Source organism: Garra rufa, chromosome 1, assembly GCF_049309525.1.
Source record: "Garra rufa chromosome 1, GarRuf1.0, whole genome shotgun sequence".
Classification (NCBI taxonomy): Eukaryota; Metazoa; Chordata; class Actinopteri; order Cypriniformes; family Cyprinidae; genus Garra; species Garra rufa.
This window is the reverse complement of record NC_133361.1, coordinates 12,768,931-12,792,319: the sequence shown is the minus strand read 5'-3', so window position 1 is coordinate 12,792,319 and position 23,389 is coordinate 12,768,931. Positions and strand designations below refer to the sequence as shown.

Genomic DNA, 23,389 nt, shown 5'->3' with positions numbered 1-23,389 from the left:
TAAAGATACTTTTGTTATAGGCCACACATAGCGAATATTGTAAAATAGCGATAGCTAAAAAGGCAAGAAAATCTTAAACATCAGAGATTATGTTAGCGTTAGGGCAATTAGCACAATACATGGCACCACGAATGTTCATTTTCAAAGAGAAAGACGCGACGAACGATTGCATTTCCTCATGTGAAGCACTACAACGTGACAATGATTAATTAAAAGCGATTCTGTTCACAATTAATCTAACAAAAGAAACTGTAAAGCTTGTTAAAATAAGCTCCCACCGTCGAGCTTGCATGGCCATTCGTGAGGCAGTTTTCCGGCTAACATGTATATGTGCCAAATGCCCCTCGACCGTCTCCAAACGATCACAAAAGACACTTTAAAAACGTATAATGGCAAATACAAACATTTCTTACCTTCACACATCGAAGTTATGTCCTAACGATGAAAACTTGAAGCACGAGGAAATTTGCTTGTCTCAGTAGAACAACGGCTCATGAAGTGACGCAAGCGGCAATGTGATTGGCTGATATTTAACACATATTGTGTTGGACACACTGTGTTGGATATTTTCTTTTTTCTTTTTCGTTTTTAACACACATTTAACACAAAATAACACAAAATGTGCTAAAATAGACATAACACAAACAATGTGTTAAAAATTATCCTTTTTGAGAGTGTATGCTTACCATCACTGTGCTCTTACTTACAGGGCATACACCCAGAGAGTGACCCCATGCACTATTTAGTGGAAAAACACCAACTACAGTTTTTTACAATCGTTTTTGCACTAATAACAGAACTGTAATGTAATTTTTCAAAACTCTAGATACAAAACTCAAAACAGTCATTATTTGTAACACAGGCTGTCCAGTGTTCAAAACTTTGCATATTGCGTTCATATCTTTAAAGAAGCCTTGCATTAGCAGAAGCATTGTTTCAAAAAACGAATTTATAATGAAATATCATAGGAACATTACTTTAGATCACCCATACACAAGTTACCCATAGTTTCAATGTGTTTTTGCTAGTACAATCATTAAATATAGTTGTATAAAATATGTGACCACAAAACCAGTCATAAGGTTAAATTTTACAAAACTGAGACGTATACATCATATGAAATCTCAATAAATAAGCTTTCTATTGATGTATGGTTTGTTAGGATAGGACAATATTTGGCTGAGATACATTTATTTGAAAATCTGGAATCTGAGTTTCCAAAAAATTTAAATACTGAGAAAATCACCTTTAAAGTTCTCCAAATTAAGTTCTTAACAATGCATATTACTAATCAAAAATTACATTTTGATATATTTATAGTAGGAATTTTACAAAAAATCTTCATGGAACATGATATTTACTCAATTTCCTAATGATTTTTGGCGTAAAAGAAAAATCTATAATTTTGACCCATACAATGTATTTTTGGCTATTGCTACAAATATACCCCAGCGACTTAAGACTGGTTTTGTGGTCCAGGGTCACATATGTGATACAGGTTTCTTTTTTTTTTTTTTTTTATACTGTAGACTGAGAACAGTACAGACACAGTGGTATCATTGAAATACTGGAATGTGGAATTTACTGATAAAATAAATCTCAGCATAGGTTTTCTAAAGGAAAAATTTAGAATCAAAGTTTTAGCTGTTTTTTTTTACAACAGAGTACAGTATACAGTTTACAGTATACTGTACCCTGCTGAAGAAAAACTGCTAAAACCAGCCTAGGCTGGTTGGCTGGTCTTAGCTGGTTTAAGCTGGAAGTAGCTGGTTTTAGCTGGTCTCCCGACCTGGTCAGGCTGGTTTTAGTTGGTGGTTTCCCAGCCTGACCAGACAGAAAAGTGGCCACTGACCAGCTATGACCAGCTAAAACCAGGCTGGCAAAAACAGCCAAACAGCCTAGGCTGGTTTTAGATGTTTTTTTCAGCAGGGTTAGTTTGTGTACCAACATTCTTGATACATTCTTTTTTTCACCAGGATAGCCATTAACTCATTAAAAGCCCAAAAGCAATAACATAAAAATGGCATCTTGCATTCAGTAATGTTGAATATGAAAATGTGTTCTGTAAAAGAGGTACATAGGGCCATAGAAACAATATCTGATAAAGAATGAAATATGACATCCATAGATACACAGTTAAAAAAAAAAAAAAAAAAAAAAGGTACTGCAGAGGTACAATTTTGTTCCTGGGCAACAAAACATATAAAGGTGCCTTTATACACAATGGGTCCTTATTGTACAATTATGTACCCAAAAAATTGTACCCTTGGTAACACCCCAGTGACAGCTACTTGTACCCTAAAAGGTATAGTTTTGTTTCTTTTTTTCTGAGAGTGTAGTGTAGTCCATCTGGGTCATATTCTGTGGTAACTGGTGTCAAATGATCTATCCTGAAACATGCACTATTTTCCATAAAAGCTATGCTTCAAGGGTAATGCAACAGTTACTTATCATTTTAAGCAGATGTATCAACTGATAGTTTAATCTTTGTAATGAAATGAATGCACACTCATCTCAAATGTAATGTGTGAGTTGCATTTTGAAATAGTAATACTTTGATGTTAAGTTGTGTCATTTTGAAAAGGTGATTTAAGTTCAATGAACAAATTATCTTTGGCTTATGTGTATTGTATCCAAGCATTTGAAAAATGTGTTAAGTGGTTTGAAAAATGTGCATTTTGATCATTGGTTGTGTATTATGTGTCTAGAATTTTGAAAAATGACATTACGGTTCTGTTATTAGTGCAAAAACGATTGTAAAAAACTGTAAATTCAACAATTCTGTTAAGACATGCAAAAATTAAAGAAATTGGAAGATTAACCCAGAAAGAATACATCCATGATTGGCAAATCAAAATAGCACAAATTAACAAACTAAAGTACTTCTACAAATTTAAGACTGGTTACCAATTGGCACCTTAATTGACCAAAATGAAAGATTATCGTCAGAGAAAGCTCCTGATGAAGTATCGTCTAATTGAGCATAGTCTATATGTAGAGACGGGTCGACACAAGCAGAGCTGGAGAGGCAGAGAGCTAAGACTGTGTTCTCGCTGCACAGATGGACTCATTGAGGATGAACTGCACTTCCTCATAGAATGCAGCAAATATAAAAACATCAGAGACGCCTATTTTACCAAAATAGCTCAAATTGTGCCTGATTTCCAGCAAGTAAGCCACACAGACAAACTCGGTTATATCTTGGGAGAGAAAGAAAAGTCTATCCACTTAGCAGCGCAGTGTGTATCCTCCTGCCATATAATGAGGGACAAAGGCTGAACCCCCCTTTTCTTTATCACTGCTCTCTGTAGATATTTACATTATATTTGCTATTGTTTTATTTCAATTTTTTATGCATTTATTTATTTATGTATTTATTGTGTACGTGTTATACTATATGCCTGTATAACTTCACTGTTGTGTTCACTGTTTATTGCTTTTTCAACATTGTACTATTTTACAGTCATGCCAATAAAGCTCAGTTGAATTGAATTGAGAAGGAAGGAGGGAGCGAGAGAGGAGGAGGGATGGATGGAGTGAGAGAAAGAAGTGATGAGCAAGAGAGGTGGAGGAGGAGGAGGAAGGGATGGGGTGAGAGAGGAGGAGGAGGAGGGAGGGAGGGAGGGAGGTATGGAGTGAGAGAGAAAGAAGTGAGGGGGAGAGAGAAGAAGGAGGAGGAGGGAGGGAGGGATGGGGTGAGAGGGAAGGAGGGAGCGAGAGAGGAGGAGGGAGGGATGGAGCGAGAGGGGAGGGATGGGGTGAGAGGGAAGGAAGGAAAGAGGGAGCGAGAGAGGAGGAGAGAGGGATGGAGCGAGAGAGGAGGAGAGGGGGATGGAGGGATGGAGTGAGAGAGAAAGAAGTGAGGGAGAGAGAGAAGAAGAAGGAGGAGGAGGGAGGGAGGGATGGGGTGAGAGGGAAGGAGGGAGCGAGAGAGGAGGAGGGAGGGATGGAGCGAGAGGGGAGGGATGGGGTGAGAGGGAAGGAAGGAAAGAGGGAGCGAGAGCGGAGGAGAGAGGGATGGAGCGAGAGAGGAGGAGAGGGGGATGGAGGGATGGAGTGAGAGAGAAAGAAGTGAGGGAGAGAGAGAAGAAGAAGGAGGAGGAGGGAGGGAGGGATGGGGTGAGAGGGAAGGAGGGAGCGAGAGAGGAGGAGGGAGGGATGGAGCGAGAGGGGAGGGATGGGGTGAGAGGGAAGGAAGGAAAGAGGGAGCGAGAGAGGAGGAGAGAGGGATGGAGCGAGAGAGGAGGAGGGATGGAGGGAAGGGGTTGAGAGAGGAGGAGGGAGGGAGAGAGAGAGGAAGGAGGAGAAGGGAGGGAGGGATGGGATGGGGTGAGAGGGAAGGAGGGAGCGAGAGAGGAGGAGGGAGGGATGGAGCGAGAGAGGAGGAGAGGGGGATGGAGTGAGAGAGAAAGAAGTGAGGGAGAGAGAGAAGAAGAAGGAGGAGGAGGGAGGGAGGGATGGGGTGAGAGGGAAGGAGGGAGCGAGAGAGGAGGAGGGAGGGATGGAGCGAGAGGGGAGGGATGGGGTGAGAGGGAAGGAAGGAAAGAGGGAGCGAGAGCGGAGGAGAGAGGGATGGAGCGAGAGAGGAGGAGAGGGGGATGGAGGGATGGAGTGAGAGAGAAAGAAGTGAGGGAGAGAGAGAAGAAGAAGGAGGAGGAGGGAGGGAGGGATGGGGTGAGAGGGAAGGAGGGAGCGAGAGAGGAGGAGGGAAGGATGGAGCGAGAGGGGAGGGATGGGGTGAGAGGGAAGGAAGGAAAGAGGGAGCGAGAGAGGAGGAGAGAGGGATGGAGCGAGAGAGGAGGAGGGATGGAGGGAAGGGGTTGAGAGAGGAGGAGGGAGGGAGAGAGAGAGGAAGAAGGAGGAGAAGGGAGGGAGGGATGGGATGGGGTGAGAGGGAAGGAGGGAGCGAGAGAGGAGGAGGGAGGGATGGAGCGAGAGGGGAGGGATGGGGTGAGAGGGAAGGAAGGAAGGAGGGAGCAAGAGAGGAGGAGAGAGGGGTGGAGCGAGAGAGGAGGAGGGAGGGATGGAGTGAGAGAGAAAGAAGTGAGGGAGAGAGAGAGGAAGGAGGAGAAGGGAGGGAGGGATGGGATGGGGTGAGAGGGAAGGATGGAGCGAGAGAGGAGGAGGGAGAGATGGAGCGAGAGAGAAAGAAGTGAGGGAGAGAGAGAAGAAGAAGGAGGAGGAGGGAGGGAGGGATGGGGTGAGAGGGAAGGAGGGAGCGAGAGAGGAGGAGGGAGGGATGGAGCGAGAGCGGAGGGATGGAGTGAGAGAAAAAGAAGTGAGGGAGAGAGAGGAGGAGGAGGGATGGAATGAGAGAGAAAGAAGTGAGGAAGAGAGAGGAGGAGGAGGAGGGAGGGATGGGGTGAGAGAGAAAGAAGTGAGGGAGCGAGAGAGGAGGAGGAGGGAGGGATGGGGTGAGTGAGAAGGAAGGAGGGAGCGAGAGAGGGAGGGAGGGATGGAGTAAAAGAGAAAGAAGAAGGGAGCCTTTTTTGTGCTTCAGGTCAGAACACAGCTCATTTCCTTTGAAATACTGAGAAAAAAAAAAAAAACATATTTAAGTACTAATAAATTACCATCATGAAATAAAACTAACGAATACAAATCTTCGGCGGAGGACGGAACCCGGGAGGGGGACAAAGAGTCCTAGGGGCAAACAAAACAGTCCAAGGAGGTGACGATGGTGGGAGGAGCCAAGGAGGAAACAGGAGGGATCCTGAGCAGAAGGAACCTAGCAGGACCCAGAACGCAGCCATGAAGATGACCCACGGTGGAGCCGACGGAGGGAGGAGCCATGGTGGAGGAAGGGCTGACGACTCCAGGGGGCTGACCGACAGAGGCGGAGCAGCTGGTTGGATCCGGAGGGCCAAGGCGGAGCCCGAGGCTCTGGCGACCAAGGCGGAGACGGAGATCCGGAGGTCTGCGGCGAGGCGGAGCGACAGAGGATGGAGGCTGTGCCGGAGGGAGGGAAGAGTCCTTAGGAGCTGGTGTGACAGAGTAAGGAGGCGCAGCCAAAGGAGCAGAGTCCTGAGGTGATGGAGGGATGACGACCGACCAGGGCGGAGCCGGAGAGACGAGGAAGCCCGGTGGAGCTGGTGGACCGACGGGCGACGATGGAGACAAGGGCACTGAGAGCAGTGGTGGAGCTGCAGGGTTCATGATGAAAATGCATATTTGCTATACAATGGCTAGGTTTAGGTTTGGGGGTAGTTTAAGGGGGCTGAATATCTAAATTGCTTATTAATAAAATGATAATAAGGCATTGATACAAATATCTTAATGAAGTGAAAGAAATGTAAATATTTTACGTTTTTTAGCAAAAAATGTGTAGCTATTTGTACTTTTAAACAAATACGTCAAAATTGTAAATTTTAGCATTAATAAAAACGCACAAAAATGTACGTTTTGTGCCTCTAAACGTTACGTATACTGTAAATACCTATGAATAAACAATAAGACCAGGCTGGACATTTTCCTCTCATCACTGTCAGTTATTCTCTGTGTGATTTGTTAATACTGAAAGTTCAATCACTGAAGAGATATTCATTTGATTTATGATGTCATTTATATTCAGTTATAGTCAGAAGATGCTTTTAATACAAAATGTTGCCTTTGTACAGAACTTTACACAGTGCTGTCATATTCAATTCAAATGAGATAAACTAGAATAATACAGAAGAAATAACATTTATATCTATATCATTGTATGAATCAAAACTCTCCTTCATAAAAATAAATACACAGGAGGTATTATTCCACAGTAATGCAATCAAATAACAATCTTACTGATACTGTTAACTTAAGCTACAAGTCACACTATTAATATTATTTTTTACATTAAAATTAAATCTTAAATAAAGCAAATTATAATTAAATGAAAATCTAACAATTTAAATTAAATGCAAATTAGAAAAGTTGTTTTGGCAACTAATAGAAATAAATTAACTTGGAGCACTTGAAGTAAAATGACTAAAACCTAAATAAAATTATTTATAAGTGTGCATATTAGATTTGAAGCTAAAATGTAAAAATAATCCCTAATTCAAAATATAAACATATAAATATTCACACATAATGCTGAAATATGTCAACATCCCCCCTCATGCATCATTTCTAGTGTATGTGTGTGAGCTCAGATCTCCTGCAGTCAGACTCACTGTTCTGGACGATGTCCTGCATCTTCTTCCAGACTCTGAACGGCAGGTTGCCCAAGTAACGTGGCACATGAATCAAAGCTCCAGAAGGCGTCTGTGGATCCGGCTGTGAGATCTGGACTCTGGAAGAACATTCAGGAGTCAGAACTGCAGTGGCTTTGGATCAGAAGCAGAGAGACCAGAGACACCAGCAGATCACTCACCTTTCCATTGAGACTGGAAACTCCTGCAGAACAAACACACCATTGATCATCAACAACTCAATCAATCATCAATCAATCAATCAATGATCTGAAATCAGACCTTTAGAAAGCAGACATCACTGGCTTTCATCATCTCCTCCGTGTCTTTGATTGTGTGTGAAAGAGCTGAGATGTGTCTGTTGATCTCCTCCAGCTTCTCCTTCATCATCTGCTTCTTCTGCTCCTCTTCCTCCCTCAGTGCAGTGATTGTAGCTTCTTCTTCATCTCTGAGAAACTGATGAAGCTTCTCAAACTGCTGTTTAATCTGACGCTCTGTGTGCTCAGCTTGAGACTGAAATCAAACCACATTCACTTCAATCATCTCCATCAATCACATCATTCAGATCTGAGAGAAACTCAGATACAGACATATAACGGATCCAGAAGCAGATTGATGATCCTCATTTACTAAAATAATCAACTGGAGTCCATTATCATAACTGTATATAGTGATCCTACAGCTGGAATGAAAATGTTTCCTCACCTTGATGTGTTCAACTGTTTTTTCAAACTTTTCTTTAAAATTTTCATTGTGTTTTAGTTTCTCCTGTAATGATTTCAGTGCTGTATTGAGCTCCTCCTTGAAAACAACATAAAAATACATAAAACACCAGATTAGAGTGAAAAAAAGAAGAAAAGACGATACAGTGAAATGGTCTTTCAATGCAGTGCAACAGTATTTGCCCCCATCCTGATTTCTTCTGTTTTTGTGAACATCTCATGCTAAATTATTTCAGAAGTAATTACAGTTTGCAAAAGGAAAAGTGAAATTTATTGAAGCATAATGCTTACTTAAAGGTTGTACAAGCGATTTCTGATGAAGCGGATCCCAAACAAACAGAGCCAGCTCGCCCCTCCCTCCCCTGAATACGAACGCGCATTTCTTAAAGCTACAGACCGGAGTTCTTTCCAGCACTCGATAGCCTTCCCGATACTTATTCTGCTTTTAGCAAAGACACGGTGCTAACCGGTCCTCTTCCTCTTCTTGAGCATAGATTGAGCCATGTCTGTTTGTCTTAATTGGGTCAATCTCACAACGGTATATTTTAGGTTGCTCTCCTTTCCCTCACATTTCGTGCACGAGCACGAAAATCCACAACACCAACACCCTGACGGTGATTGGTTGGAACACTGTTTGTTTTTCTGTGGAATGGTTGGTAGCACCGATTTTTTTGGGGCATTTTTTTTACAGCCAATTTATGGGGCAGGCAGTGAAGGGATCGTGAAGAAAGGTCAGCTGAATGTGACACTTTATGTTTCAGCCTAGAATCGCTGATACAGCCTTTAATACCAACTGAGCCTGTGTGAAAAAGTATTTGCCCCTGTTGTGTGTGCTGGCAGATGAATGATAACACGACAAAATTGTCTGCTGTGTTAACTCACGTTAGTTTTTATACTGAACTGTTAACTGTGTGATTTCCAGTACATCATTATATTGGGTCACCACTAGAGGGCAGGCTTATCACAAAACTAAGATACCCAATAGGTCTATGTCACGCAACAATTGAATATCGAAGAACGTCTCTGAGTGGGGAGACGGCAGTTCCGGTTAGCTTTTTACAATGGCGGAGGCCGTTAAATACCACTGGACCAAGTCTCTCCGTAACTTGCCTGAAGTCACCTACGACGACGTGGTTCGGATTGTAAATGAACACTCTCAAGTAGAAACGTCCAAACTTAGGAAGGGATACAAGTTCTTCTGGGAGAAATTAATTTTCAATTCCTCTGACTCACCTTCGTTAACATTAGCTAGCTTGAATGTCAAAGTCAAGTGTATTTATATGGCAGAGATAAGTGTAATACATGTGTCAGACAAAACATCCTTTTTAGTTATTCGAATTTTGTTTTATTTACAATCATTGGTGGGAATACATATTTAGTTTCTCAGTGGCTCCGAAACCTTGCCTGACGAGCCCCAAGATTGGTAGCATAGTTAGGTAGCAGCTGTACATGTAAATGTCGCTAGCATGTCAGAGAAGCTCCAGGTCACTACGTGAACTTAGTTGAGATTGTTGTTGTCGTTACAGCAGCGTTACTAGCAATGTCCGGAAGTTCGATTTCCCTACTCCGCGTTCCGGAAGCAGGAAATGAGACATAGGCCTATAGTACATACATTACACTTTCCTCCCTGACTAGATTAAACATACTAGGAAATAAGAAATACATAACTACAAACTTACTGTATAACATTTACAGTTAACCTAAACAATGTTGCTAACTACAACAAAGCTACAAATCAAGCCTTTGTGGAGGTTTTCTACATCTCTCAGGATAACATCTCTGAGGTTCATGTGCAACTGGAATCATCACAACTGGTTTGACATTGGGCGGTTCAGAATCGTTCAAGTTAACTGAGGTAGGAGGGTCAGCCTCAACAGCATCATTGTCCTTGTTATTTGAATCAGTGATGATTTTGTCTGACGATCCACCAGCTGATCAGCATGGCGTCTCCATGTGTTATCTCCAACCTTTACTGTGTACATCAAAGGTCCAGTTCTGGTGGTGATGGTACCTGGTTGCCACTTTTCCAGTCTGTAGTCACGTGCTAAGACTTCTTGTCCTACTTGGAAGTTCCTGGTTGGTCTGTCCTTCATGTGTGCAAATTGTTTGTTTACCACATCACGACGAACATCAGGTTTGATGAGATCCAATCAAGATCTTAAATTTCTCTTAAGGAACATCATCGCTGGTGTATGACCAGTCGTGGAGTGTGTGGCGTTTCTGTACATGAAAAGGAAGTTGTCTATTTTGTGTTGGATCAAGATGTTGTCATTGCCCATTGCCTTTATTGCTTTCTTGAAAGTCTGTACAAATCTTTCAGCCAAGCCATTAGTGGCACAATGGTATGGTGCTGAAGTGATGTGCTTGACTCCGTTCAACTTCATGAATTTCTGAAACTCGTCTGAGACGAACTGTCGTCCATTATCCGTGCATATCTGTTCTGGAAGTCCATTCCTGGAGAATATTGTTCTCAGCAAAGAAACAGTCTTTTCGGATGTGGTTGTCTTCATTGGAACAACTTCAGGCCACTTAGAATGCGCGTCCACGGCCATCAAGAACATGGAGTCCTTGAATGGTCCAGCAAAGTCGACGTGGACTCTTTGCCATGGGGATGACGGCCATTCCCATGGATGCAAGGGAGCTAATGTGGTGAATTCTGTGTCTTTTGACAGCCTGGACAAGCCTTTGCAAGGCCCTCAATCTGCTTGTCAATTCCCGGCCACCACATATAACTGCGGGCAAGGTTCTTCATCTTTATAGTGCCTAAATGTCCTTCATGCAGTGTGTCCAACATCTTATTGCGCAATTTTGAAGGAATTGCAACTCGTAATCCAAACATCAGAGTTCCTTGACACTTAGAAAGTTGTTCTCTCCTCACTGAGAATGCTGGATACAATGAGTTCCCGTGTGCTGGCCATCCACATACTGTGATGTCATAGACCTTAGACAATGTTGGGTCATTACAGGTTTCTCTCTGGATAGTGGCATTTGCTACAGGTAACTGACTCACGACTGAGGTGTGAAACATATCAGCTGGATCCATACCATCATGAATCTACCATCATCTTCAGTGGGAGACACGACAAGCCATCCGCGTTACCGTGTAGTTTGGTGCCTCTGTACTCAATATCATATTGGTGAGCACCCAAGAAGAGTGACCAACGCTGCAGCCGTGCCGAGGCTATTACTGAGACACCCTTCTGAGCGTTGAAGATTGAGACCAAGGGCTGATGGTCTGTGATTAGGGTAAACCGTTGACCATACAGATAATGGTGTAATTTTTTTTACACCCCACACCAGACGATGTGCTTCACGATCTATTTGTGCGTAATTGCGTTCTGCTGTCGTCAGTGATCTTGATGCGAAGGCTATCGGTTTTTCGGTGCCATCTGGAAACTAGTGTGACAGCACTGCACCGATTCCATATGGCGATGTATCACATGCTAGCCTGATTGGCATAGATGGGTTGAAATGTGTCAGCACTACATCAGAAGTTATGAGCCTTTTGGTCCTTTGAAAAGCTTGCTCGCAGCTGTCTGACCATATCCACTGTGTTCTTGTTTGCAACAATGCGTTCAAAGGATGTAGTTCAGTGGAGAGGTTTGGAAGAAATTTGTGGTAGTAGTTCACAAGTCCTAGATATGATCGGAGTTGAGACACATTCTGTGGATGCGGTGCACTTAATGCAGCTTCAATTTTGTCCTGCGACTTGTGTAGACCATCTTTGTCTATCACATGACCACAGTAAGAAATCCGCGACTTGAAAAACTCAAATTTTTCTTTATTGGCTCTTAGTCCATACTCACACAATCTCATCAGCACCCGTTGTAAGTTTTGGAGGTGATCTGTATCATCCTTTCCTGTTACAATGATATTGTCCAGGTAACACTGTGTTCCTGGGATACCCTGTGTGCAGACTTTGTTAAAACAGTCCCATAGTGACACCTAGTGGCCATAGTGAAATTGATGTCTTAAAGTGCATATTGCAGGTTAAAAAAAAAATCGAGATAAACATATATTCGTGAATGAAAATACTATACGAACCGTTAATGCACTATTTGAAAATATTTTACAAGACCTAAGGGCACAAATTTAGAAGACAAAGTGACGGTTTCCTTGACCGCTCTCAAAAACAACTTTTTTTTCCACACCGCGTCATATGACGTCACGAGAGGGAGTCGTTCGCCAAGCTCTGTTGCTATTCAGTAGGAGCAGTCCTGAGTTAGTGTGTTTTCGGTAGTTATTTTTAATTTCAATTGATCATCGTCATGGTAAATTATTGTGTTTATGGAGGCTGCACAAACTCCAGCCTGTCAGGACATCGTGTCCACGGGTTTACTTACAATAAAAAGAACGGTGCTATCTTCCGTATATGGGTGCGTTTGTGCGGGTGAAGTGGCTGGCCTATACTAATGCATCTGCTTCGAAAAACGCGTTCACTTTACACTGGAGGATTATCATCCCGGCGATATGATGCAGTTCAACATGAGATGCTGAAGCAAGAACCAAGTGAGGCTCAGAGCCGGTGCAGTTCCTTCGGTGTACACAGCAGCTTCATCGGGTCCGCTGTCAGACTGTGGTTCGTCCGAAGCCGTCAGAGATGCAGCTCGACGAAAACGTGAACTGCACCGTAAGTTTGTTTTTCTTCTCATAACTTCTCCTAAATACCAAATCCGTGAACATATTTATTTAAATAATGAGACAACGAGATGTGTAAAAGTTTTTGTAAAGCACCGTAGCTAGCTTGTAAGCATTAGCAATATCATTTTAAGAACCGTGTAAAAACGGTGGGAGAAGGCATTACTGGTCAGTTACCCTCAGTTTGTTAATATTATAATCATCAAGTCACAGCTTGGTCACATTGTTTGCACAGCTAATTTGTAATTTATTGTCATGTGTTGTGTTTATAGGGCTTTGGGAGACATTGCAAGACATGAGGCTGTGTGAAGATCTGAAGCAGTGGAGCCAGCTGTTATTAACCACCTCTAAAATAACACATTAGTGTGATACCCACACTGAAAATATTTTTCTTTCAGTAGTATATGTTTTGTACATCTACATGTATATATTAACAGTTGCAATGTTGTGTTTTAAGTTGGGTATTAACAGTACTATGAAATAATATTTATGATTTATTGCTGTATAAATGAAACTGAATTGAATTAGCCCCAAATGCAGATCTGCTTGATATATATATGTTGTACACTTCATATAAAAAATGTATACAGTAAGACAATTTGTGATTGTGATTATTTTTTATTGTTTGTCACCAAAATGGGGCCATTCAAAACCTTTATAAAGTAATCCTTCCTCTGTAAACTGTCTAATAGCTGACACAACACATGCAGGTAAGGGCTTCCTGATGAATACCAGCAGACAACTTGACTGTATGCTGTCAATATTAATTGTCTTATACCAATGGCATCAAAAAGTTTTACTGTACATGTATTTGTCACCTAAATATAGTCAAACTGTAATTGAGATTAAATTTTACTGTTTATTTGTACGTACAAGTATTTAGCTCAGAGTAATAAATTATCTCTACCATAAACTTACTCATGTCTGCTGGCCTGGAGATGCATTTAAGCTGTATGTAGAACCTATTTTGATTTCAGACAGCAAGCCTCAAAGCCTGGGTGCAGAGTCAGATACAGCACATCAAGTTTGGGGGTATTTCCCATATAAGCATATAATAAAACAAAAAGGTGTTTATCTCTCTCGCGCTCGCGGTAATAAGAACCCGCATATCACGTAACGTTAGCGTCGGATATTAATGAGTATGACACGCTTGATCAACGATCATTCGTTTGTGTTACTGGTAAGTAGAATTCAATACTTTTAAATGACAAATGCTATGATTTTGCCCGATTAGATATCGTCAGCTAACACTGATCTCTCACAGACACCTGCCCTGTTCTCCTCACACCACAACTTAATTTGTCTCCTCTGATCGTTGTTCTGTTTAATCCTGGCATGTCCCTGCTCTCTTGGCCACATCGCAGGCTCATATTTGTGTGTGTGGTTCGTCATACAAGTGTAAATAAACATTTTAAATGTTCTCTGCGTCCGAACAGTCATTGCGATCCATTGTTTTCCTATGGTTTACATTGACCGCTCTCCCTCTCGTTACGTCACTACCGGTTTGCCAGTTTTTCAGATGCGGAAGTAAAATTCTCTCACAAAAACGTCTCTAGAAGCCTTAATAGCGTATTTTGAAGTATATTTTAAAGAAAATCTGGTTCCTACATTATTTTTCTATTCATCAATTCATCGGAGTCTCTAACCTGCAATATGCACTTTAAGTTTGTCTACATAGAGTTGCCGTAATTAGTGTTACATCGGGGAAGATTCAATGAGCATTGTATTCCTCTGTTATGCGCTTTGATGTTACAGAAGCCTTGATAATATATGTCTGTGAGTATTTAGTTTGATATTTTTCTTTATTAATAGAGTGAAGTGCAATTTAAAGAGACATATATGCAGAAATTGTATTTACAAAGGTCAGAGTTGCAAGTTGATTTGTTTGATTATTTAATATGGGAAACAACATGTTAAATCCGAATGTAACAATTGAATTGTGATACTCAAGACACATTATTTGACATTTTCTTTATTTGTATGTTCACTTTTACAGTGCTTCCTTCAAGTAAATTACACTCAATCGAAACATGGCATCTGAGTCTTTCTTGGAGGAACCTGTTAGCTATCTGCCAAGCTAGTCAGGCAAAAGCACTTTGGCAGCCATCTTAGTAGGGGCAGAATACCCTGCAACACCTGGTCCATTGCTCTCTGCCACAACGCAGGGGCTGAGGCAATTCCAAAAACAAGGCGGTTGTACTGATAGAGCCCTTTATGTGTGTTGATGGTCTAGAATTTCTTGGATTGCTTGTCCATCTCCATTTGGAGGTAAGCTTGGGCCAGGTCAATTTTTGAGAAGTGTTCTCCACCAGACAAGGATGCAGAAATGTCTTCAATGCGTGGCAGGGAATACTGTACTGCCCCTTTTTATGGCATCTCCTGCACTCTTTATCCTTGAACCAGCAGTCATTCACATCATGAGACATTTTTCTGCAGCGATAGCATTTTTGTTTTCTTTCTGATTTCAGTGACAATTTATTTGTTGCACATTCCATTGTTTTTTGTTGTAATTCCAATGGATCATTTGCTGCAGTCTCCATCAGGGACGTGCACAGACATTTTGAGGGGCAGGGGCTCAAGTGAAATAAAGGGCACTTCTCATAATTACATTTTTTTTTTTTTTTTTTTAAACAAAAAAGTATATATATTAACGCAACACTGACTTCCTTTAAAAAATAATTTAAAATAATTAATTAATTAATTTTATCTTCCTCAAACTCATGCAATTGTTTAATTTTCAAAAGATGTCTATAAAATAATCAGTTCACACAGAAACCATGGTCTCCTTAGTATTCACTAGGTTTATAGAGCAGCAAAGGAAACCATTCCACAATGTGCATGTTTTGAAAACATTTTCTATGCTACTAGTTTCAAGTATATATTTAGATTAGAATAACCAAAATAACTGCATCAAGCAGAGGGGTGTGTTTTATTACTAACTTATTTTATTACATGATGGCTTGGTTGAATTCCAATGTAGAATGCAGTCTGTTATTTCTTGATAAAAGACCGCTGTGCGGAGTATAACAGACCATTGCCATGAAAAACAGAGCGTTGCTATGGACTCACAGGATTCTAACCGTAGAGACGGAGTGTATTATTTTCTTTAGCGGAAGCAATACAATCGGGCTTAAATCAATAAACTCCCTTTTAATATTTTGTGTCAAAATAATTATTTATTTGGTAGGTAGCCATGTAATAAGCGGGATAATGTATAGCGATTATCCCTTACACATTAGCTAGTCTAGTAGCTCATGAGGCATGCATGCTAGCAAAACACAGGTTAACTATATATTTGTCTTTGGCTAATCAGCAGTAAATTCGAGCCTTATTCGAGGCACTGGTAGTTTAATCTTTTGTTTATCACCAACTCCACTCACCTCAGCACAAGCCAAGAAAAACACTGCTGGGAGGGGCTGCTGCTGCCTGCAGGTGTGTGTGTATTCATAGGTACCAAAGACGTCACTTCCGCTATGCTCGCCGCCATATTTGTGTCCGATATGACAACAGACACAGCGCATCTAAATGAGATTTAATAATAAATTGAAATAAGAAATTACTTTTTACTACTACTTCCCACACTGTGTATTTGACTTGATTGTATGTTTAGGACAAAAAGTGTAAATTATTGTGAACGTAGTCGCTCGATGAAGGCTTTAAGACCTTGAAGAATCCTGGTCACTACTTCACAGCGAACAGGACTCGCGCTGACGGCACTAATTCCCTTACAGTCCGCGCTTAGATTTCGGCAAATTAATTTTGGCGAATGCAAAAAAAAAAAAAGTGATTATTGAGCATAAGCCCAACATCCAGCAAGCCAAGAAAACATAGAATATACCTGAGGGAAGACGTCTTTCACGTCTTGTGTATTCCTAAACCTGGATCTCATTATTGAAGCACAAATTCAAGCACCAAAAGCATGAGATTTCTTTATTTAAAATATGCATTTGTATTCATTCAAGCTATATGGCTGCAATAACATTTTAGTTTAGTTTATTACACCACTTGTGCAGCCAGTCACGATTCACAATGGTACCATTTACTCGGGACGATGGTTTGTGTGTAACTTGTGTGCCATTTTTGTATGACAAATAATTTTTAGAGTAATTGTACATAAATAGTTTTAGCAAAACAAATATGATTATTTTTGAGAACATTTTTACATGTATATACTTTACTGCAGGCGTTGCAATGACGAACGCTATGTAGTACAACAGTTTAGCGTTTATTATTTAATTTTCATAATTCACTAAACACCGCATAATCTAAAACACATTCAACTATAAAACACTCTTGCTCTTAAGCCAAATACACACTGAAACAAATAATTTACGGCATCTGGATGTACTGTAAGTCACTATTCTCTGCATTAGCACTGTTTTGAACTTGCTGTTCGATTGCTTTCTTGTTTACTAAATCTTTGGACTCACGAGTTGATCGGTTCAAAATGATGTAATCGCAAAAAAATGCTTCTTTTCATTTTAAGGCATTATTTTGGTTATAATGTACTGATTCACAATCTTATTCAATAATTAATTATTATTCCACTACACTTGTTGTGCCGAAAAAAACACCCTTGCTGTGAAAAGCACCTGCGTGAATGACACCGGTACACTAAAGGCTATACTGTATGCATACCGACCCACTTCAAGCACTGCTGAGATCGAATAAAACTGTAGTTAGGTTTTTTTCTGATGATTGTTGTTACAGCTAACAGAATAACAGATCCCGGGCATATTGTATCCTTGTTCTGAACATTCTGGGAGTTTTGTTGATCTTCCTCTGGTAGTTGTGGCTGCTGTGACCATAGACTGAAATAGGTAGCGCGGACACAAAAATGGCGGCGATAAAGCACAGTGACGTCACATGGTCCCTATGGATATGATGTGCGCCGCTGCGCGGGGGTGGGGGGATGGGCGCTTCAGAACTCCTGACCTGATATTTAGATATACTATTCTTCAATAAATATATTTGTTTGACAGGGAAGCTGTGCGCAAACAGGAACATATATTATAAAAAAAAAAAAAAAGCACCCCAGAAAAAAGGGCACTTTGTCTCCAGGAATAAAAAGGGCAGGTACTCAAGCCCCCTTTGATGTCTATGTGTGCACGTGCCTGGTCTCCATGGATATTGCTATGTTCAGTGCACGATCGAGTGTCAAGTCTTTTTCTGTTAACAGTCTTTTTTGTGTGCTTTCATTGTGCATTCCACACACAAGCCTGTCTCTTAATGCATCTGCCAGTCCAGCTCCGAATTGACAATGTTCTGACAATCGGCATAGTTAAGCTATGTATTCAGAAATGCTTTCTCCTTTAGCTTGGTTACGTTTATGGAATCTGAATCTTTCCGCAAAAGAGTTTTGGGGTTCAACTGTTCAGTTAAAATGTCCACTATTTACTGGAATGTTTTATCCGCTGGCTTTTCAGGGGTTAACAAACTATGCAGTCAATGCGTCTTTGTTCCCATCACGCTCAGTAAAACGGCCACTTTCTTATCATCTGCAACGGCCACTCTTTCCACATAAGTTCCCCAATCCTCGGCATTACTATCAAATGCGGCGATTGTTCCAATCATTTACATTTTTGCTCGTTTGCAGTTTAGCGTTACACATTAATTAGCTTTCTCTCTCGTTCATGTAACTCACACGCTCTTTTTGCGATCTTTCTTTTCCTGTTTTGTGTCCATTCAGGTCTTGTTGTTGCACACGTGGTTGTTACATACATTACAGCCCCCATAGTTACTGATTCCCCAAATCTGTGAAACTGCATTGATAATGGGGTTCAGATCACTGCAGTCCTGTTCGATCAAATCTTAAATAGGACTTTTCAACATCATGAAGTTAAAAAACTAATCTCTCTTACCTTATATGATGGGACAACTTCATCAATTGGTCTGAATGTGTGATTGACATGTTTTTGTGAATTAACACACACTAAACACAGCGGCTGTTTGTCCTCCAGACAGAAGAGTTTGAGTTTCTCACTGTGTAAACTGCAGATCTCCTCAGATCCTGATGAACTCCTCTCATTTCTCTGCTTCAGGAAAGACTCACACAAGTTTTTTAACGCAAGATTACGAGGAGGATCTTCTTTTGAGGATCTTCTCCTGCAGACAGGACACTCCTGAGTTTTCTTGATTCTCCAGAACTGTTGAAGACACTCTTTACAGACACTGTGACTACATGATAAAACAACAGGATTCTTGAAGATTTCACAGCACACGGGACAAGAAAACTCTTCTACAGATAGTGAATCCATTTTCACAGTTTGAGCTCCAGCAGTCTAAACTTTACTTTCACTTTCTGAACAACAAAAATGAATTACAAATCAAATAAAATAATTCACAAAGATCTGCTGTCTGTTCAAAAGAAAACATCCCCAAAATATCCTTAAAGTGTTTCTCTTTGTTCTTCACTGATTCTTTGTTTTCTTTAGTAAACACAGAAGAGAGAACGACAAACCGGAAAATAGTGAGTCTCTTCCTGGTTTTGAGTGTGTTGAGTCGAGTGAGGGAGGGAGGAGTTTCTGATAACCTTTGGGTGTGTTCAAACAGGTCAGATATATGGAAATCTGATATATCGACAAAGTATCTTTACTTAATACCTTAATAAAATGTATAATTTTGACTAATACAGTGTATTTTTGGCTATTGCTACAAATATACCTGTGCTACTTAAAACTGGCTTTGTGGTTCAGTTTCACATATTTGTAATTGTATTGTCTGCTGGAGACATATATAATGAAGTATATATGTACAAACATGTGGATAATATAGCCTACTATTAAAATTAAAGGCCACTTAAGTATAACTAAAAAGAATACGCTTTCATCACGGTTTCTTATGTGCACTTTTTAAATATACACTTTGTAGTAATATCTAAGTTTAACTTAAATGTGCATTTTAAATAATTTAGTCATGCTGTAAAGAAGTACATTCATTTTTATGTATTGACTAATACACTTAAGCACATCTAAAATAAAGGTTTTCATATAACTTGAGGTGTTGTCCAAGATTATATTTGCTAATATATTTTAAATGTGTTTATTGTATACTATACACAAATCAGGCATAACATTATGAGCACTGACAGCTGAAGTGAATAACGCTGATTATCTCTTCATCACGGCACCTACACTCTTAAAATTTAAGGTGCTTCACGATGCCATAGAAGAACCTTTTCTTTTCTAAATGGTTCCTTTAACATCTGAAGAACAATTCTGTTTCACAAATGTTCTTCATGGCAAAAGAAGGTTCTTCAGATTATAAAAAGGTAAGAAAGAGATGGTTCCTTAAAGAACCATTGACTGAATGGTTCTTTGCGGAACAAAAAATGGTTCTTCTATGGCATCGCTGTGAAAAACCTTTTAAAGCATCTTTATTTTAAAGAGTGTATTAGTCGGTGAGATATATTAGGCAGCAAGTGAACATTTTGTCCTCAAAGTTGATGTGTTAAAAGCAGGAAAAATGGGCAAGCGTAAAGATTTGAATGTGTTTGACGTTTGACAAGGGCAAAATTGTGATGACTGGACGACTGAGTCAGAGCTTCTCCAAAACTGGTGATCCAAAAGTGATCTAAGAAAGGAACAGTGGTGAAGGCTGGCTCATGTGCTCCAATCCAACAGACTACCCTGATAGCAACAGACTCTGCTGTACTGTCAGACTCTGTTTGGCCATTCGCCCAGAATATGCCCCGCCTCCTGACCGCGTACTGTCAGTTAGCGGACTCATTACGGATACTGAGCGGATTCTCAGTCCGGACGTGGTTTTTTTTTTTTTTAAACTGGTGCTGTCTCAGTCACTTAAATTTACACTTTTTGTCACTTAAATTTGGTTCTAGAATATTAGTTCAAGTCTATTTTTGCTTGTATTTCGACAAATATATTCCCCACCTCTCCTCCTAATGTTTTAGTTCAACAGTTCATATGAAATGTAAAGTTATATGAGCAAACTCAATACAGATGCTGGGTGGATTCTCAATCCGAACGTGCCAGGTTGAAGATGAGTGAACACCAGGGTTGGGTTCAATTCAGGAATGAACTCAACAATTCCAATTCAAAAAAGGAATTGGAATTGGAATTCAACAACAATTACACAAAACAGAGTTGGAATTGAATTGGAATTACAGGAAGTGGAATTCAATTGAGGGAAATTCCACTGAATTCCGTTTATTGCTGTGTCTATGTTAGGGAAGTGTTGTGGTTGCTAACCAGTTCTTCATTGTTATTATGTGTTGTAGTAATACTGTCGTAAAGTCATGCTGATGCGCAGGCTTTGCAGTTGTACCGTATTCTGGTTTGTTGCCGCTGAAGTTCATTGAGTAAACTAGCATTCACCCGAAGCTCTGTTTGTATGTGTTTTTTGTTGAACATAACATTTGGCGACGAAGATGGCTTTATCTCTGCCTCCTCCTGAGCCATTTCTGCCCCACGCTGGTGAACCTGTCGTGCCGTGGGAGCGCTGGTATGTGGCGTTTCAGACGTACCTTGTAGCCGCGGGCTTGGATGATGTCGCAGACGGGAGAAAGCGCGCACTTCTCCTCCACTGTCTCGGCGCTGAGGGATTACGGATCTTCCAGACGCTCGGCACTGCAAATACATACTCTGACGCTGTTGCACGACTAAAAGGGCATTTTCAAAAGACTCATAGCGTGCTGTTGAAACGACTTAATTTCAGACAAAGATGCCAGCGATCGGGTGAGTCAGCCAGTCAGTTTGTCGCTGATTTAAAAAGCCTTGCTGAGCCATGCAAATTCGGTTCTCTTCGTGACGAATTAATAAGAGACCAACTTATTGAAAAAACAAATAGTGCACGGGTCAGAGAGAGGCTGCTTATGGAAGATGATAGGCTTACTTTGGATAAAGCTCTCACTCTTGCGCTCCAAATTGAAGAAGCTACACAGTGTGCAGCTAAAATTGCAGAGACTAATGCAGCTAAAACTGATGTCACCTCTGTACCTGCAAATGCAGTCGTGGATGAGGAGTTCCAGCCTGCAGGTGCAATCATCCAGCAAACTCAGCCTCAGTCAAGTCAACAAAGACGGAAATGTGGCAACTGTGGCTCCATTCGTCATGCCAACAGGTCCCCAGACTGCCCAGCTTTTGGTCAAAAGTGTAGACATTGTGGTAAGCTTAATCACTTTGCAAGGTGGTGCAGATCAAAGTCCAGTTCACAGTCTTCACCAGCAGTAATTCATACAGTTGGTCCTCACTCAGTCACTTTTTCTACATGTGGTGTGCAGCTCAAGGACTGTTGCATTCCGCTGCTTCTTGACACAGGAGCTAAAGTGTCTTTGCTTAATATGGCCACCTACAAGAAATTTTTCTCTGATGTTGAATTGCAACCATCAAATCTGAAGCTCTGTGGTTATGGCCAAGCCAGCATTGCAGTGACTGGAGTGGTCAAACTGCCAGTACGTTATGGAAGAAAATGTCTACCAGAATTTCCATTCTACATAACTCAGCAGGGAGCTAATATCCTGGGTCTTGATCTGTTCCTTAGCCTTGACTTTTCTCTGCATGACAACAGTGGTGCAACCATCCTTCAGGTAGACTCTCCATGGCAAACACAGTTTCCCGATCTATTTGGTGGTTTAGGCTGCCTCTCTGTTTTTGCCCACAAACCCCTGCTTAACCCAGATGTACCACCTGTAATCCAGCCACTGCGACGAGTGCCTCTAGCCATGCGTGACAAGATCACCACTGAACTACAGGGAATGCTAGCTTTAGACCTCATTGAGCCCATTGATGCTTCCCCTTGGGTCTCAAATCTTGTGATTGTGCAAAAGCGGTCTGGGGGCATACGTCTCTGCGTTGACCTTCGGGGGCCTAACAAGGCTGTGGTGCCAGACAAATACCCATTGCCGACAGTTGAGGAACTCACAACACTCTTTTATGGCTCCTCAGTGTTCACAAAGCTGGATCTTAGGCAAGGTTACATGCAAATACCCCTGCATGAGGACAGCAGAAACCTGACTGCATTCGTGACTCACATGGGGTTGTTCCGTTTTAAGAGGATTCCTTTTGGCCTAAGTTCGGCACCTAGTTGCTTTCAGAAAATCATGGCTACTGTCCTAGCTGGGCTCCCTGGTACAGCTGTGTACTTGGATGATATTGTGGTGCATGGAAAGGACATGGCGACCCATGACGAATGCCTCAGACGGGTGTTCACAGCTCTGTCTAGACACAATCTAACGTTGAACACAGAAAAATGTGTGTTTGCTGTCCCAGCAATAGACTTTGTAGGTCTTCGGGTGTCCAGTTCAGGTATCACACCATTGCAGTCCAACGTCAAAGCCATTCTCGACCTTCCAGTGCCAACCTCAGCTGGACAGATTGCATCCTTCCTCGGCATGACTGCTTACTATCTCAGGTTCTTACCCCAGTATTCTGAAATCACTGCCCCTCTGCGACAGCTGCTCAAACATAACACCCCCTGGGCATGGACAGCAGATTGTGAGCAGGCTTTTCGACGACTCAAACACCTTCTCACGTCACCGCCAACTCTAGCTCATTTTGATCTCTCCAGTCCGACCCTGGTGACCTGTGACGCATCAGCGGTAGCAGTTGGGGCAGTCCTGTCACAGCTGCATGATGGTATTGAACGGCCTATTGCTTTTGCATCACGGGCTCTGAGTACTGTGGAACAGAAATATTCAGTGGGAGAGAGAGAGGCGTTGGCGTGCATTTGGGCATGTGAGCGCTGGCACATGTACTTATATGGTCGATCCTTTACTCTCAGAACAGACCACCAGGCTCTTACTTCCCTCATGTCCTCTGCTGGAACAGGCCACAAGCCCCTCAGGCTGCACAGATGGGCTGACAGGTTGAATCAGTACAACTACCAGCTGCTGTTCACTCC

General features: G+C 41.5%; 2 protein-coding genes across 2 annotated transcripts in view; both read right to left on the bottom strand.

Annotated features, from left to right (window-relative positions):
- LOC141330875 (E3 ubiquitin-protein ligase TRIM35-like) overlaps positions 1–19,006 on the bottom strand; it is a 28,815-nt gene extending 9,809 nt beyond the window's left edge. Inside the window, exons 1-5 of the mRNA XM_073835660.1 lie at positions 18,394–19,006; positions 7,878–7,973; positions 7,455–7,685; positions 7,355–7,377; positions 7,155–7,273 (exon numbers count right to left, since the gene is read on the bottom strand). Coding sequence (XP_073691761.1) covers positions 7,155–7,273; positions 7,355–7,377; positions 7,455–7,685; positions 7,878–7,973; positions 18,394–18,789 — 865 coding nt within the window. The 5' untranslated portion in view covers positions 18,790–19,006. The remainder of the gene's footprint in view (positions 1–7,154; positions 7,274–7,354; positions 7,378–7,454; positions 7,686–7,877; positions 7,974–18,393) is intronic.
- LOC141284469 (GTPase IMAP family member 4-like) overlaps positions 1–23,389 on the bottom strand; it is a 480,107-nt gene that overhangs the window by 129,617 nt on the left and 327,101 nt on the right. The window lies entirely within an intron of this gene.